Source organism: Melanaphis sacchari, unplaced genomic scaffold (genome assembly GCF_002803265.2).
Source record: "Melanaphis sacchari strain LSU unplaced genomic scaffold, SCAv2.0 Contig79_pilon_pilon, whole genome shotgun sequence".
Classification (NCBI taxonomy): Eukaryota; Metazoa; Arthropoda; class Insecta; order Hemiptera; family Aphididae; genus Melanaphis; species Melanaphis sacchari.
Window position 1 is genome coordinate 1307638 of NW_020271559.1, and position 18384 is coordinate 1326021.

The 18384-nt window shown below is 29.7% G+C and overlaps 2 protein-coding genes across 5 annotated transcripts in view; one reads left to right on the plus strand and one right to left on the minus strand.

Moving 5' to 3' along the window:
- The first annotated feature begins 1938 nt into the window (after positions 1-1938).
- LOC112601509 (ubiquinone biosynthesis protein COQ9, mitochondrial) lies at positions 1939-11598 on the plus strand. 3 transcript variants are annotated; one of them, XM_025349173.1, is made up of 7 exons: positions 1942-2037; positions 2147-2286; positions 7833-8090; positions 10087-10234; positions 10335-10524; positions 11141-11341; positions 11430-11598. In XM_025349173.1, exons 2-7 carry the CDS (start codon positions 2259-2261, stop codon positions 11463-11465), a joined length of 861 nt encoding a protein of 286 aa, XP_025204958.1. In that variant the 5' UTR covers positions 1942-2037; positions 2147-2258; the 3' UTR covers positions 11466-11598. The 3 variants fall into 3 exon arrangements, with proteins under 3 accessions (XP_025204956.1, XP_025204958.1, XP_025204957.1); XM_025349171.1 differs by lacking the exons at positions 7833-8090; positions 10087-10234; positions 10335-10524; positions 11141-11341; positions 11430-11598 and adding an exon at positions 4201-5784 and having other exon boundaries at positions 1939-2037; XM_025349172.1 differs by lacking the exons at positions 1942-2037; positions 2147-2286; positions 7833-8090; ... (2 more) ...; positions 11141-11341; positions 11430-11598 and adding exons at positions 4389-4472; positions 4555-5784.
- Positions 11599-11868: 270 nt separating this feature from the next.
- The window catches only part of LOC112601508, an 86137-nt gene continuing 79621 nt past the window's right edge, over positions 11869-18384 (minus strand). Inside the window, exons 22-29 of one of the 2 annotated variants that reach the window (XM_025349170.1) lie at positions 17539-17676; positions 16692-16934; positions 16439-16612; positions 15951-16243; positions 15567-15806; positions 14345-15495; positions 13409-13561; positions 11869-13296 (exon numbers count right to left, since the gene is read on the minus strand). In XM_025349170.1, coding sequence (XP_025204955.1) covers positions 13095-13296; positions 13409-13561; positions 14345-15495; positions 15567-15806; positions 15951-16243; positions 16439-16612; positions 16692-16934; positions 17539-17676 — 2594 coding nt within the window. In that variant the 3' untranslated portion in view covers positions 11869-13094. Of the gene's footprint in view, positions 13297-13408; positions 13562-14344; positions 15496-15566; positions 15807-15950; positions 16244-16438; positions 16613-16691; positions 16935-17436; positions 17677-18384 lie in introns of both variants that reach the window. The other variant, XM_025349169.1, reaches the window with a different exon arrangement.

Here is an 18384-nt window from a genome sequence, read left to right on the forward strand (position 1 = left end):
TAATGTATTCAAATTTAAAAACAATGTAAACATAGATTTATACACTGTAAGTAAATGTTTCTGTTAATAATATGTTAAAAAAAATTATTAATTTACATTTATAATTTTGCTAAAGCATTGAGTAAATGTCTATTTATCAAACAATGATAAATCATTTGTTGCATACATATAATTATACAAAAAATGTAAATCAAAATATTATAAATTATGTTTAACTTTAAAATTAAATAAACAATTTAACAAAACAATAAAATATAATAGATGAATAAAAATTAAAAATATGTATCTAAGTGACCTTGAATTTATCAATAATTGTTTTAAATACTTAAGTACATTTATTCGTTTATCGTTAAGTTTTTACACTAATAAATGTACAAATGTGTTTAAAATCGTTATGATAATAATGACTTTACACGTATGGTGACTACCTACTAATATTTTTGTACGTTTTCTTCGCACCACACAACAACATGGATATATGAACTGAATTTAGCCAGAAATAAAATGAAATAATTAACGAAAATTATAAATTTAATAATTTATTTATTTCAAGCAAACCAAAGAACAAGCAAATTTTAGGAGGACAGTGATAGTTGCCTCCTCGTTGTGTCCTCTTGCTAAATTTACAACATAGAAATTTATACCTGAAAAGTTCCGGGCGCAATTTACAATTTTAAACTTTCGTTGGGTGCTATTTACGGTTTGTCCACAATTACAGATGTAAATGTAGGTATATATGTATGTATTACATAAGTCTGTTGACATTTTAGCAACTACGACCTAAACTAGTAGTTTGTTTAGAATTAATTATTCACATTAGGAAAAATTCTATTTAGAGTATTAAATATGAATTAATGTATGTTTGTATCATTAATTAATTTTTAATTTTAATGATAAAAATAAATTATATATAAACTTCAAGAATGCTATTAAACACATTAAAAAAGCATTTAGTAATCATTTAACTACTTTGAAAATTGTTAATTAACTAACTAAATGTACATTCTTATTAAATCAAAAGTATCTGAATAAAATACATTAACGTCTTCTTAAGGCTATAATACATCAATAATGAATATGTTACTATTATTATGCTATTGTAATATTGAAAATATCATTTATTTTTAGCAGAATGGTCATGGTAAAAAAATTGGATTTATAATAATACCTAAATGGTGAATACCGTCGATTACGAATTTACTACGATTAAAACATTATTAGTTATTTCTAAATACAAAGTACTAACTACTAACTACTTGGAACTAGGTATTATAAATATGAATATAACTATAAAAATGTTTTTCATGATAAAACATATACTTAGTTATTAATCATTAATTAAAATGTAAATTATAATTAACTATTAATTTCTTGTTACTTATGCATTACAATTTTTGAAGGGCCCGTGGAAGAATTTTTCAGTCGGGTCTTAAATCTGTTATAATATGTGTAGATCTACTAATCTACTATTGAATATTGTTGTGTTTACAACATCTAAATATCAAGGGTATGTATATATATGCAGGAAATCTCTTGTGGTTTTTCCAGAAAACTCGTAAGCAAGGTTTATAAGAATACGATATTTTTTCATTTGCGTTTTGTCGGTTACCCGATAGTTAAACATACTTATTTCACTGAGGTCAAATTGTTTTCTATAAAATTCTACAGTTGCGAAAAATAAATTAGTTTCTAACGTCCGTCACTCGATCTTTCAAAGTCTCATGGTTTTCCTAGAAAACGTCTCTTAGGTAAGAATTTTTTACAATTTTGAACCATACAATAATATTTAAATTTAAAAATATATAAATTAAAATGAGATTTTTTTATATTTCGTAGTTGGTAGATCTGCATTTTTGTCGAGGGATCATATCAGATTCTGTTATCACGCGACCATGACTAGCAAAAGACGTTGGCAATGCTGGCCTTCAGTGCCAATATCACTCATTCCTACAGTAGCGTTATCAGAGTAATCGCTTATCTCTCCTGCAGTTGTTACTTGTTAGTAGTTAGTTGTCATTAAATTTTTGATCGACTCATGTAAGTTAAATACCAGCTACTTTAACTTATAATCCGTATTCAAAATATATTCTTAATAAATACTTAATTATTCTTAATGATTTATTATAAATAAATACTATTATTCTAGGTATCTATAATTCTTCTAACTATTTCATTCGACGACTCTTAGTGTCCAAACCTTATAACAACGTACAAAATACCAAAATTTATCGAGCTGGTGATTTTAAGAACAATTGGCCATGTTTTGCAGAGTTCTTTCGAAAGCAGGTAAATACCTTATAATATCTACTTGTATATTGTTTGTCTGTCGATTCAAAAATTAATAACTGACAGTAATAATTAGGTTTTGGATTTAAAGGCAATATAATTAATAAAAAAAAGCATTTAATTTATTAAAAAATTAAATAGCTTGTATATTGTATATTTTAACTAGCTTGTATTAAAAAAAAATTCTGGACTGTAGAACAATTTTGAATCTAGTATCTATGCATTATGAACATATTTTAATTTATAGATACATAGTATGGATAGGTACTTTTATAAATGTTTAATTAATTGGTCATACCAAATACTTGATAAAGTATTAAGCGATATCAATAAATATAACCAATAATAAAACCCATAAAAGATAATTGACAAATAATAATGCACCGTCTTCAGAAGATTTTATCGATTTGTACTGTTAAGATGCATGTTGTGCATAAAACTATCAAATCCATTGAAAATTAAACTCAAAAAAGGCATTTATAAATCAAAAATGCATTTGTATGTAAAAAAATTTAAAAAAAAAACACATTCATCATCTTAAATATTAAATGACATACATTTTTATTTAAAAATTATCTTTCTATTATTATTATTATTATTATTATAATTATTGAAAAAAAAACTTTTGCCTTCAAATCCAAACCCTAATAATAATGCATACTGGTTGTTACATCTATAATTTTTCACTCTGTGTAATAAAGCATCTCAAGTGATTTGAGTACATAATATATCAATTTCTATTTTATCATTACATTTAACTTTTCCATTTATTCTCATGTCCAGATTTTGAATGGCTAAAATTTCTAACATAACATGACAATGAAATCAATTGATATTAGTCTAAGCATTTTATGGTGATTCTGTAGGCACTCTCTATCAATATTTCCATTTGTTTGATTGTTTCAATAAACTTTAAATATTTTAACATTGTTTAATTTACAAGAAAACTAATTAACTTTACAAAAAAAATATTATTAAAATGTATTTGACATACTTAAATGTTTGTGTATATTTTTAATTATATACTTAAATCTGATCTTGTTAGGTTTATTTTAAATAAAAAAATTTATTATTTTTTATACTAAGTTTTATTCAACATTGTAATGTAATTTTAAACAGTGAACATAAATTGATTTACCTTGGAATAATAAATTAATATCATCAGTGGCACCGATACTGTGGTTCAACTATAACATATGTCATAGGTAATTTAAGTAGATAGGTATGAGAATTGAGGGTGTCTAAACCTTGTGCTTGAAATTAGCATGTTACTTAATATGAAATAAAGTATACTTAAAAACATTTGATAGAATTTTTAATACTAATATTATATCAATAAAGTGATAACATTTCACTTTTTACACGTCAATATAATTTTATGTTGGTTCTTAATAAATAAAGAACCTGAAACTCAGCCACCAAAGTTGTTTAAAATCAATTTAGTTAAATAACTAAATTTTATTTTTACTAGTAAACTAAACTTAAATTCAATTTTATATATGATGTACATATTTGAAATTAAAAAAAAAGTACTTACCAAACATAAAAATTGCATCAAACATATAAAATGTTAGATCATATTATTTCATATTTGTAACTGTTTAGACTTTGTATAAGATACTTTGCAAGGTAATTATTATTTTATATACTATAATTACTAGTGTTTCATTTAATAAATATAAATCAAACTTGTTATCAATATTTTTTATAAAATGTTAATACATTCATTTTTTATTGATTAAGTGCTAGATGAAAAAATCTGGTCTGTAAAAATTGTGAGTAATCAGAAATCAAAAATTTAACAAATTGTCTATTGTGGTTAATGTTTAAAAAACGTTTCATTAAAAAAACTCTTAATATAAAAACAAATGAGGTAATATTGCTGGTAATACTGTTATAATTTCTTTCTTTTAGATGTATCGTGATGTATTAAGTTTTTTACATATATTTACAAAATGGACATCAATAAAGAATTTGATAATTTTCTGTCAAGCATGAAGAATTTCAACATAAATGTTGCATCAGAATTTTTATCTAATACTAGCTTTAATATAAAATATACTGGGGAAGTAATAGATGTACTTGGAAAGGGATTAACAGAAGAAAATTTTAAAAATAGACCTGATTACTTCAACTTTTGTGAAGAGCAATTACTTAAAATGGCAAATGATGAAAAGTATCAAGAGGTAATTTTTGATTTTTTGGATATAATTGAAGTAGATGATTGTAAATTATCATCATCTGTTCTAATTGTGGTAACTGTTTTAGAGAATACCAAAAATCCAAATCGAACATCCTTAGAATATTTGTTGATTAGCACTTTTAATAATTTAAACGGAATGGATGTGACAAATTTAAGAGAAATTTTGCTAAGCATAATACGACTTTTAATTAAATTAAAGAAACATTTTCAACTTGAACAATCACTATTACATTATTTTGCTAGAATTGCTTTCTTAGTGTTACGTGCTAACATAGATCCGATTGAGTATCTAAACTTATTGTCTAGTATAATTTATGATCCTTTTTATTTACTTGAATTTGAATTTGATGAAAAGGAACAAGAACTACATATGGCTTCATTCTTTTATCTATATTTTAAAACTGGTATACAATGGGGACCTAAAATTTACAATCAGTTTTATGTCTTAGAAAAATGTTGTAATTTAGCCATGTCTGTATATGATAACAATAATTTTGGAAAATCTTTTGCAAAATTAATTTTGTCTAAATTTAAAAATAATGAAATTCCACTACATTCTTTGAATAAATATCACGAAAGTTTTTTATTAGAAGCTGCACATAGTTCAGTGTATAACGAACATTTGAATATTAGGAAGGAATCAATCGAATCATTAATGATATTCTTGGATAAATTAAGCACTGATGCTCAATATGTAGTTCTTAAGTATGCATTTTTAAAACCATTGGAGTCTTCTATTAAAGACCAATTGATTATTAAGATGAAAAATCTGATTATATTAAAATTAAAATCAAATCAAGCTCTTAGATATTTTCAAGGAATAACGCTTTTAGAACTTATTCAATTATGTTGTAATATTCCTGAGAAACCTGGTTGCTATATTGAAAACAATAAAGAACATATTTTAGGCGCTATATCACTTATGTACTTCTTATCAATCAATAACAATGAAAAGTTGAATCTGGGTGAAGAATTTTTAAACCAAACTAAACAATTTGTGAACAAAATTCAAAATACTATCCATCATGCACGTGAACAGCACAATTTTGAACAAAAAGTTTTAGATGGTGAAATTGTTACTGAAAAAAACAATATAATGCAAGTAAATAATTTGAACTTTTCAGATTTGTCTAAAAATGAAAAGAGAGATATTTTATCACGGATTTACACTACTATTACATTAGTGCAGTCAAATTTGAATTTATTGAAAAGCATTATTAAAGACTAAAGAATTTCTGTGTAAAACATTTAGATTTAATATTTAGTATATTTTTTATATTTACTCTTAAATTTAAGTTACCTATTTTTATGATAACAAAGAAAATTGTTTTGTATTTGTTATTTATAAGTTGTATTTTAAAATATAATAATATAATATACTTATTATTTTTATTTTTAAGTGTGTATTTGTTATATTTTATATTTATATATATTATATACTGTGTTACTTACTATTTTAATAGTGTTATAGATTTAAATGTATAATGCAAAAAAGTTTGGGAATGAAATATTTGTTTTTACAATCCCAAGATCGAGCCAATTACACAATAGTAATCCATATTTAAAGTTATTATAGTAAAAACAGCTTAAAAACCTACAAGGTGATTGCACCTTATAATTATATTATTGAATACTAATTTTTTGGTTTAAAGAATTAGTACAAATATATAATTTGGTATATACCTATGTGAGTTTTATTTGTTTAAAGTTTGGAATAATAAATGTACATCTACGTTCTACATGGTTTAATTACAATAGTAATCTATAAATATATATATTTTAGTCTTAAATTGAACGTGAATAGTAGGGAAGTATAAAAATAGACACATGATGATTTGTTTTTATACTTTTTAGGTTTTAGCCAACTTTTTGTATTATTGTTTCTCTATAACAATGATTAAAATGTTTACATTTTATTAAATTATATATTTTACTGTGTGTGTTATAGAGCTAAATGACCTAATATAAGCTATATTGGCTTTTTAAGTAATTTATAGATATATAAAATGTATAACTTATTTTAGTTTTTTCTTGGATTTCGATTTATTTAAAGCTTGAACATTTATACTTGGTTCCTTTTAAGTAATTATTACGTATAATGATTTAAAAATATCGAATATATAATATATGAGAACAATTTTTTTTACACGTTTTCTAAAATAAAATTTTATAAAATGTGGTGTTATTCAAAGTATAAATCGTTAGGATTTAAAAATTTTTAATTACATAATTTTTAAGCTATTTATACTATGACATATGGCATTTTTGATTAATCTAGTATCTACTGAATTAAAAATACATATAACAAAAATATATCTACTTAACATAAACTATGCTTAGAAATATGTGTTGATTTTCTGTCTTGTTCGTCCAGAACTGATTTTCCATATTATATATTATATAATGGTACATATTATACATATTAAAATTTATAATTTTTATATTTTATAAACAAACTGCTATTCTATCTACTAGATATTATATAAATAGCAATAAAATAGGTAATTTAAAGTGATTCATAAAATGAATTAAAATTTTTTTTTTTCATTTTTAATTACAGAGCTATATCGCATGTTTTAATGTTACATTTCGTACTTGTATCGTATCAAGGTTTTAATGGCAGTGCAGTAGTTATATATAATATCTTAAGTTATTATTTATCGGACAAAATAGTCAAAGGAGAAACCATTACTACCTTGTCTATATTAAATCGGGTATATTATATGATTTACGAGTTTCATTTCATCCGCAGAATTTAAAATACAATGCTGAAATAATAATAAAAAAAAAACTATTTGTTTCAATAATATACTCGGAGATCACGATATTTTCTATTGAAACGGTGTGAGTGAACCATCTATAAGCTAAACGGTAGTCGGTGTAAACTACGCGTTAAACATATCAAGTCAATTTATATTATATATTACGGTTCTGATCGCTCAGGGCTTTTATATATATGCAGTCTAACATAATAGAGTACACATACTATAAATTTTTTAAAGTTTAGATAGAGAGTTCAAATACGAATTATAATATTGCATATTTATTATTTATGTAAATGTTTAGTTATAGAAGAATAAAGAATCATATTGCCTATATCTTAAGACGGATAACCCTATAGATAGATACTCTTTAATATTTTGAATTTAGAGTAGATTGAGTATAGTATGCTAATAATTGTAATGTTATCTAAGTTGAGACGGTTTGCACAAAATGTGTCAAAAATAAAGTATTTACATCATATTCGTACTTACCACATTTTCTAGTTATAGCCGCTATCTACGAAAATTATATCATCGTTGTTTATGCGTTTTGTTTTTGTGGTTTTTTCTGTACTTTACAGGCACTATTGTCAGGGCGAATAATTTTCGCGCGTCGTTTCATCCGAATATCGGCGGAGAGTTGACTTTGAGACCGTTCAGTGGTACCAGTAATCCGAACAGCAACGGCAATGGTAATTCCGACGGCAGTGGACAATCAATGAAGAATGAAAACGATAGTGACGGTGATAGTTACGAAAGGGATGTCAAAATAAAGATACTTCAATCTTCTCTACAGCACGTTCCCCGACATGGATGGTCCCGGGATACTGTAGCTGCAGGTATTCAAATTTTTTCAATTATTCTTTTTCTCTCACAACACCTTTGCCCAGGTGCCCAGGTGTGATAGCAAAAAAAGTGAGCGATATTTGAAATGGGCCAACGATATAATGTGGTAAACAGAAATCGCTCTGTGGTGTCTTGGGTTTCTTAATACGCTACCCGAATGTGTGGGCCAAACCGATTACTATTGGTAGATCTTTATTATTATTTCAATTGTGTATAAAATAAAAAATGTTCTAAAACACTCCAAAAATACTTAACGTTTATACGAGACTGCATCCTAAGTATGAACTAGTTCCTAATTTGTTAAGAATTTATAAAAAAAGTAATAATTGGTACTGTCGCCGATAAAAAAGTAACCAATCAATAAACATATGTACATTATATATATATACATATTACATATATATATATATTATATATATTACTTATTTGTATAACATAATTACTAATACATCACATTATTATACTGTTAGACGTCAGGTAGGTCGATAATTTTATATTTATCTTATCAGTGATATAAACCCAAGTGATAAAGATTACATCCGAAATTACATGTCGAAAAAAGCCAAATTACATGTAGTTCCAGTGTACTTGTATTTTTCTAGTAGTAATTAGTAAATATCTACTATCTATGGTCACTATTTTTTTTTTATGGATGTTTAAATTTCAATTTTTTTAAGATATTCATCAACATTTGAAAATTGTCTAATTATTTTTTAGATAAAAATGCTCACGATTAAATAAAAGGTTCCTCATACATTAATATTGGAAATTTATTCTAAAAATGTTTTATATAAAGCTACATTAAATATGAATGAGTATTTAAAAACCAAATGTTGATGTACTTGGATACATTTTGTTAGGAAACTAAAGATTCAAAAAACATAAATTAATTTTAAGTTGTTTACATTGTGAACCTATTCATATAGGATTGATTTTAATTGATGTATAACTTAATAACAGCTAGTAAATATAATATAGGTAAAAATTATTTTATACCTAATACATTTATCCGAACTGTTTTTTGAAAATAAAAGTTTTATTTATCCGTCATATATTATTTGAATAAAATTTCTAGGCTAACACAGTAACACTGCTGACAGACAGTTTCCGTTCAAAGTCGTTTCGTTTTTTGCTTACAAAATATTTCAATAATTAATAAAACTATGCATACAATTCGACAGACTCCTCTAGAAGATAGTATGCAATTCAAACGCACCGATAAAAGAAACTTTTTTTTTTTCATAGAAAACGTACGGTAAAAGAATAATGTGATTCATGGCCCGACCTAGTAAAACTTTAGCACAGATTAACCTTTATATGTGTTTTTCAGCTATGTACTCTATTTTATCGATAAATATTTAATGTAATTTAATGAGTAAATATTAATTTGAATCTGTACGACGATAATTATAATAATTAAAAATTGTACGCCTCGCTTTTAAATCTATGTTATTTTGGGAGGAGAACTTAAGTCGCCTCCACTCAAAACCAAAAAAAAAAAAAAACCAAAAATCGATTTGGTCTATTTGCGGTTATGATCATATCCAACCTATTATACACCATAAAACATATTATCCCTCGTTGGAAAGACATATTAGATGATGATTTCCGAACATGTCTACTCAATTGTAAGGAATTCCAAAAATACGATTCTGCTCCGCAGTGTTACGTATTATTTACCGCGTTAATCGCACTCCTGTAACGAATGACGACGAATACTGATAATGATATCATCGAGTGTACACTGTACAACAACAACAACAACAACAACAACAACAACAACAACAACAACAACAAAAAAGATGGCCTTTTACAAACGTCGTGTTGTCCCGTCCCGGCTAAACGGCGCGTTGGGCGTGGTGTGCAGTACACGTCACGTTATAATATAGTATAATAATAATAATAATTAATTAGTGATTACACGCCAATAGTGGTCTAAACGCGGACATAAACTAACCGCAGTCACATATTGTTTGTCCGGTCGTATAGGCGCCGAAGAGCTCGGTTATCCGGACACGGTGCACGGCCTTTTCCGGGACCCGGGGGCCGAGTTGGCGCTGCACTTTTACTCGGCCAGCAACGATTCGCTGTCCCGACTCCTCAGAGACGGCACGTTGGCGTGCCCCAGAGAAGAAAGGTTGGTACCCTGCCGAACCGGTTGCGCGCGCGCGCGCGCGCGCTTCTCCGCGCGTTTTACCGCATTTTTTTTTTCCCCCCCTTTTTTTTTTTGATCACAGCAAAGCTGAGCTGACCGCGTTCCTGACGAACGCCATCAAGACCAGACTGTTGATGCTCGAACCGTATTTGAACCAGTGGCCGCAAGCGATCGCCCTGCTGTCCAAACCGTCTAACGCTCCGCACGCTCTGTCCAACCTGATGACGCTGGTCAACGACGTCTGTCACTACGCGGGCGACCGGTCCATAGACGTGCGTATAACATCGTTATCAGTTTCCAAATACCTGTACTGTGTGCTGCACGTACATGACGTGTAATAATAAATAAAAATATGTGTCGGTACAGCTGTCAGTCGTGCCGCGTCCCGCCGATACGATTTTTTCCGTTCAATATTTATGAACTCGCCGACCGAACGACATGATTCCGAAGGGTCATCTTACCGCATTAGAAAATCGTACAATCGATGAAATCCTCGGTGCTCCGTTTGCTCTCGTACTCTTCTGGCTAGGCACTCGAAATTAAAAACTGTCGTTTTAATGTTTCATGATGAGAAACGGATAGGTACTTTATAAATACCAACGTGTAAAATTCCGTTTATTGCGATGTCGTCTCGTTTGTCTCGATAGTTTTGTTGGGAACATATTTCATTTCAATCGATATAAGACTCGATAGACATTTCGTTTTTTCAGTTTTTTATTGATACCTAATTAAATATCTGTCGAGAAATTTTTATTCTAATCCGAACCGGATACAATATAATATAATAAGACGAATAATTACTCCAACGGTCTCGCTTATTCCGACGCAACATATGACCGCGTTACAATTATTATTACTAATTCGTGTGTTTGTCTCAATTATACACAGACACGGTGGTACACACGACGTATAGGCTTGGCCACTATTTACAAGTCCAGTGAACTGCATTTATTGCAAGACAGATCGCAAGGATACGACGATACGTGGAATTTTGTGAGAAGAGCAGTCGAGGAATGCGTGAAATTAGATACAATGCTCGAGAATAACGCTCAGCTCGCCAAAGACGTCGTCACAGCATCGGTGTCTACGGTAAGTTTAATCAATTGGGAATCAAAATTATCTAACCCGAAAATGATCGTACATTTTAAATTTATTTATACTTTTTTTTTTTTTCTAGGCCAAGAATATTCTGGGACTTTCATGGAACAGATAATGCCGTCTAGTTGTTCTTTTGCGTCTTCGGTCGTCGACTAGTATTATTATTATGATTTTTTTTTTTTTTTTTTATTGTTCTACATATTACTATTATCATATTGTAAAAATTAGTTATGTCAAATAAATAAAACAAATGGGTACCTATAATTTGTTACTGAAATACGCGGTGTTCAACTGTTTACATGGGTAACAAGTCTATCCGTGTGAACAACAAACCTTGGTGGTAAAGGAAACAGAATAAAAAATTTTCGAGTAAATATAATTGAAAATAGAAATTGTTTTTATTAGACGTAATTAGTAGACAAAATAGATTGCTTATAATAATAGTTATTAATAGAGCAAACGAAGAATTTAAAAAGTTATTTAATCAATTTTTAAATAAAAGGAATTGGTACATGCTATATGATTCATTTAACATTTAAATAATTAATTTTAAACACAATTCTTTCTATTATAATGTTCTTTCAAACTTCGAATCATTTAATCTAGAAAGTCGTACATTAAATACACACGTAATATTAATTAATATAGAATTTATATATATATTATTAATATTAAATATTATAGAAATTACAAAAGTAAAGCGTGATTTACCTAAATAACAGTCGAGTGAATGAGCAAGAACCTCTAGCCTAAATATAATATATTCAGTAGGTAGGTAATAATAAACAATTTTACATCAATTCAATAATAATTAAAGAGGCACTCTAGTAAACATTATATCATAAATATTAAATAGTTAAATACAATTATTGGCCTTTTCCTGACAAAATAACGGTAAAACTTAACGTTAAAATATCACAGATTTTACTAATCGAAAAGCGATAGAAAAGTAAGGCATTATGTTTCGTAGTCTATATAATTTTAATATTATTAAAATACCCTACACTGTTTTTAAAAAAACAATATTTTATTGCTACAGTTTGTAAAGGTTATTTGGTAGTATTATGATTGGATACCGTGTCTCAGATTGTCTATACCACCTATATGTATAGAAAGTGGTTTTTATACGTTGCAAACACTAATTTGCTTCGTCAATTGTTGTAAGCTTAAATTGTCAGTAATATTTCTTCGTGAATATTTTTTTTAATAGCAACCCGTATTTAAAATTTATTATTTAGAAGAAAAATATTTTTTTAATTGTTGATATAAGATACGTATCACACATTGAATTGGTAGTATTTAATATTTTATACAATTTTTAACAATATTTGATAGGTACACCATAAAAAATAGAAAAATATTTATTATTTTCAGGATATGAAATGTCCTAAAACTGATTTCGAAGAAAACAAATAAACCACTGATGAAATATTACTGAACAGAGAATTATTTTTCTTACATTTATATTATGTGTAAACATTTTTGAATACAATTCTTCTATAGTTACACATATACCTATTTACTTCATATTCTACAGAAAACATGTTTTTCTTTTAAATCAAAAAAATTGACTGAAACTGATGAGTATCTCAACATCAAACAAAATTCACGTTATACAATATTATAAACATATTTTATATATTATAAGCGCATTACAATTGAACGGCAGTTTGAATTCCTAAACTATACACTCGAAACTTTTGTCGAAACAAAATCTGAGAACACTGCGGTAAACATGGGAGACTTAATCGGAAGCGATAACTCTTTTTTGAAACCTCGGTGTTATGATTTTGCATTTATTATTCGTAATAGTCAACTCTTCTACAGGAACTGCACCACGGTTATCGATAGACAGCAACGACGGTAATGACGCGAAGCTTGAAATGTTCTCTTCATCGTGTGCGGATTCGTAATGCCCTTGATCGCTGACGGTCTTGTTTTGAAATCTACACGATCGACAAACAACCCATTATTTGTTATCATTGAATTGTTATATTTTATAATATATATATATATGCTTGCAGACATTACAATTTGCAAGGTAGTTTAACCACTCACCTCAATTTTCGGTTTTCTGTGCGATTACTCTTTGTTTTTTTCTTGGAAGTTTTCTTGTCTTCGCCGCTCTTACCGCGGTCTGACCAATTTTCAGACGAATGATTTCTTTTCATTGAATCACTGGAACGTTTGTGTCTATTACCGTAACTAACCCTGAGTACAAAATCGTTAATATTATATAAATGTAATGTATCACATTTATCACATTGTGAGCATTTATAGACCATAACCTAACAGTTTTAATACCTATTTAGTAATTTAGTATCACTGAATTTATCTTTTTTATTGTTTTCTAGCACTATCTAGTTCTTAATTATTTCATAAGAATCTTTGAAGTCAAATATTAAACTGTGACCATTGAAGAATATCTAAGAACAATATCGCCATAATTAAAGTATAGTCGTCGAAATGTACCTCACTATATAACATTTTTTAAACAATACGTCATTTTTGAATTAAAGATAGAATATACCTAACAGTAAATTGAATATTACAATAAAATAATAGTAACTAGGTACTCATTCTTTATAAAATGTGTAGTATGTTTATTAGTATAATTATTTTGATGATCATCACATCATAATTGTTTATTTAAATATTTGATCATAATGTGTGATATAACAATAATATATAAAGTTATGAATAACAAAATTGTATTATACTGAACATTCATAAAACACATAATGCATCGTTTTATTTTTCTTAGTATTTTATGAAAATTTACATTTAATTTAAAAAAACAATATTTTCAGAAATGTATAGTGGAAAATAAAAATAATATTATTGTTTATTGTACTTGAAATTTACTATAAACTTGGCAGAGTTATCAAACTTTAAAAAAATTCTTCAAAATAATATTTACATTTTTTGAGTTATGGCCCTTTAGCATATAAAAATTATATTAAACATATAAATTGTGACAATCCAATAGCTCACTTAGTAGTGTCGTTTAAGCTGTCGGTAGACGACGATGAGCTCGGCACTATCGTCTGCTGAGACCGGGATCGTCTCCTAGTATTATTCGGTTTGGACCTGGGCTTTTTCTTGTCGTTTTTTCCAGGCACGTCCAATAACAGAACGTTGTTGCCATACGCCAACGTTTCCGACGGAGTGGTACACGCAGATCCCCCGATTATCCCGCTGCCACTGCTGAAGTGTCTCCTCTTTCGCTCTCTCTTCTTGCCTGTCCGTTTCTTCATCGCGCAATCTGAACTCGTAAAGTCGTATATACTGTCCGAATCAGTAATGCGGCCATAGAACATAGGTGAAAACCTGAACACTGTCTTGTCACTAAGCGGGCTTTCACTTCTCGAACTCACTGGGCTCTTCTCGTAAAGCATGTCCGTCGATAGATGCAGTGTAGACGGATACTGTTGAACCGTGATTGACGGTACCGGCTGCTGCTGTGGGTGACGACCAAGCGCTTCTGGTTCAGAACCAGAAGTGTAAACTTTGAGGCCAGTGGTGGTCATACCGGATTTTTGCGTTTCCGCTTCAAGTTCCATATTTCGATAGTGATGGTCAGTTTTCGAATCCGCCGTTTCCGTGTCGAAACCCTCATCATCGTTTTCGGAGAACGTTGTCTCAGAATCCATTTCTCTGATTTCGGGCGTGTGGATCAGCGGCGATATGCGTCTTGGTTCTTCTCCGCAGTCCAGCGGACACAGTCGGGTGTTCGAGTTGCATCGGGACGGGCCCGAGCTATATCCAGATGAGCTAAGATTCGATTCCGAGGCTATTCTGTCGGCACGGGAACACATAGAAAATGGACTAAGGTAACACATGCCTCCTCCATTTTTTGACGAGTCCGTACCGTTTTTTGTGGTCACAGACTCTGTATCTGAATCGCTCATACACGTAACGGTGATGACCGGTGGTGGTGCGGGAAGGTCCAACGATATTGGCTTCTCCATGTCTTTCAACATTTTTCTGTTGAGTGGTTTCTCTTTATGTGGTGGTGGAGACCCGGGGAATTCCATACTTGGTGAATTTATAGGTGTCGGTTGTTGTATGACCAACGTGGGTATGGTCAATTTTTTAGCTTGGGCCGCTGGTAGTTCGATTGGTACTTCTAAGGACGGTGGTTCCTTGGTAAGAAACAATAATAATATTTAAAAAAAAAATTAGATAAACATTTTCATTTGAAAAAAATAAAAACCTGCTGCTGCTGATGGTGGTGGTAGTTGTCCATATCCTTTAGACAACTGAACGCTGACTTTCTTGATATGATGGGCGTGGGAGATGGCGATGGCGCCGGCGTTGGTAGCTCGTGTATCGGTGATAAACAGTCCATACGATAGTTAGGCACTTCGAGTAATATGGACGGTGGATGTTGTAAGCTGTTCAGTGGATTATTTGAATTGTTTCGTTGCGAACTCAACATGTCCACCACAGGTAGCTGATAATAGAACGATTAAATTAATATAATATAGTTAATATCAATCATACTTTTACAATGAATTATAAATTAATAACAAATATATATATTTGTATATTACACATATAAATTATAACCTTTGTATTTCTATGTCGCTTGACTCACTTGAATTACGTTGGAATAACGATATCGCGTAGGGGATTCTTTGCCACCACTTGGTGAATGAACAGTATTAGACATCAACGACTCGTCTTCGCTGCCTACTACTTCGTCTTGCAGACTAGAGCAACTTGGTGTTGTAGATGCTGATAAGTAATTACTCATTTCCGTCATTGCCATTGCTGTGTTAAAATTCCGGAACATGGCCAAAATCGAATCAGCACTCATTGCTTTTTGACCTTTTTGACCCGTTTGTTGCTGGTATTGGTTTAGCGACAATGTATTTGGATTTCGGTTCTCTATCAAAAACGAATTATTTTCACTTAAATCATTTAAATAGTCACTATAATTTCAGTATTTTGACCAATACATTACTAATTTTTAACCATGTAATTTAAAAATCAAAAAAATCAAAAATAATAAAATAAGTAACTTAACAAGATTTCTGCACAAAATTTAAATTATTAACTCTTGTTAGAACGATATAAATTTACCTAGTACACCTTCTAGACTGGACAAAGAATCACTGCCTTGGTTGGGACATGGCCTTCTCAAAGTTTTTTTAGATTGAGCATCTACTTCTGAACTTGTAGAGCTCATTTCTGATTGAAATTTATTCATTAGCCTTGCAAACGTGACTTTCTTTTCAATTTTTTGAACAGCTTCGTCTGGATTTTAAATTTTAACATTTAGTCAATTGTTTTCGTTAGCTTCACGAATATACTATAAATAAATTGTGTACATCACCTATTGAACAATCGTTTGAAAAACTCGTTTCTTGTGAAATATTTGACTGTGGTAAGAGTATATCGTTAGGTCCGATATTATTAGTCGATAGCTTGTCAACTAAATTTATTTCGTCGTTAAAACTGGCTTGTCGTTCGAGCCCAGGTGATATGAGCTGTTGAAGTATTTCTGATTTATCTGCTATAGTGGTACGAAATTTTGATGGCGAAACGCTTTTTTGTTTGGCGCGGTATTGATTGAATCCTAAAATAAAACGATTATTCTTAATCGAAAATATCCACACGTACTCCGCTTTAATTTATCATATTAATAATATATATACTATTTATTATATTTACAAGACTTAAATTACGTGCTATGTATTGGTTAAATAAAATATTATATACAAGCTAATATACGTTTAATGTCGTGAGTCGTGACGTATAGGTATTATTGTAATAACATTAATAATAGTAATATTAATAACAACACTAATAATAATAATAATAATAATAATAATAATAATAATAATAGTAATAATAATAATAGATAGTGTTAGAGAGCAAGTCCAGGTGAGGTGCCAATATATGTATTTGTATGTGTGTGTGTGTGTATTTATATACATATACAGTACATAAATTATGTATTTAATTATAAAAATAGAAGTATATAGAAGTAGAAATAATAGTCATAACATTTTAAAGTGCAATGCGGTGCGAATAGGTGGTGAAGGGTTTTGGGAGAGGGCGTATAGTCGACACCTTACTCGGAACTTGTGGCCTGAGCAAATCGTCCAGGCTGAACGTACGGGCCGTCCGGCCCGTCTGTAACGGACTGGTGAGGCTCATTAATGAAGGTTTTCGTATACCCAATCGTCTGAGGAACGTTTTCGGCTGCGGCGGCGGCGAGTTACCACCCTCCGATGGTGTCGCGCCGTTTGTTTTCACAGTCGGCACCAGGAGTTCTCCCCGTACGCTCGACATCCGCCCGGAAGCATTCACTGTAACTATATAATTTTATTGTAAAAAAACAATGTATTAGTATTGATAACTTGCATTGCCGGCCGCCAGTTAAATTCATGCATTGCTGTGTAATACAAAAGTCTAAACGCCCACAGCGGTGGGTCAGATTTACGTGTATATGTATAAGCTATAGGGGCGGTATCGCGGAAAACATTTTGGGTAAGAATACAAAGGAGATGGCGAGCTAGATAAAGCTCGGTAATTTAACACAAGATTTAGCCGAATTACTGAAAAGTTTAAAATGTTTGGAAGCTAAGCCCAAATAGCGTCTATGTAGGGGACTATGAGGAATAACGTTAACACTATAGTCTAAATCAAGAATCACCAAATGACGGCCAGTTAACAAATTTTATCCAGCCCGCAGACAAAGAATGAATAACATGTATTTTATACCTTTATTTTATTTATAATTAATTTTAATTTTTAATTTTTTCAAATATTTGTAGTATTAATTGTGTCCTTAATGTTTATAAACAATAGCAAATAATAAATAAAAAATAAAATAATGTTCTTAATACATCCAATTTTAAAATAACACCAATTGTATGTTAAAAATATGTACTTAGAATTTTGATAACCTGTTAAAAATGTTCAGGTTCCTAATGAGGTCCTTTAAAAATATTAATTGGTAACCTCTGGCCTAGAAATACCTACTATATTGTCTACAGTAAAAAATGTTGAATGCGACAAAA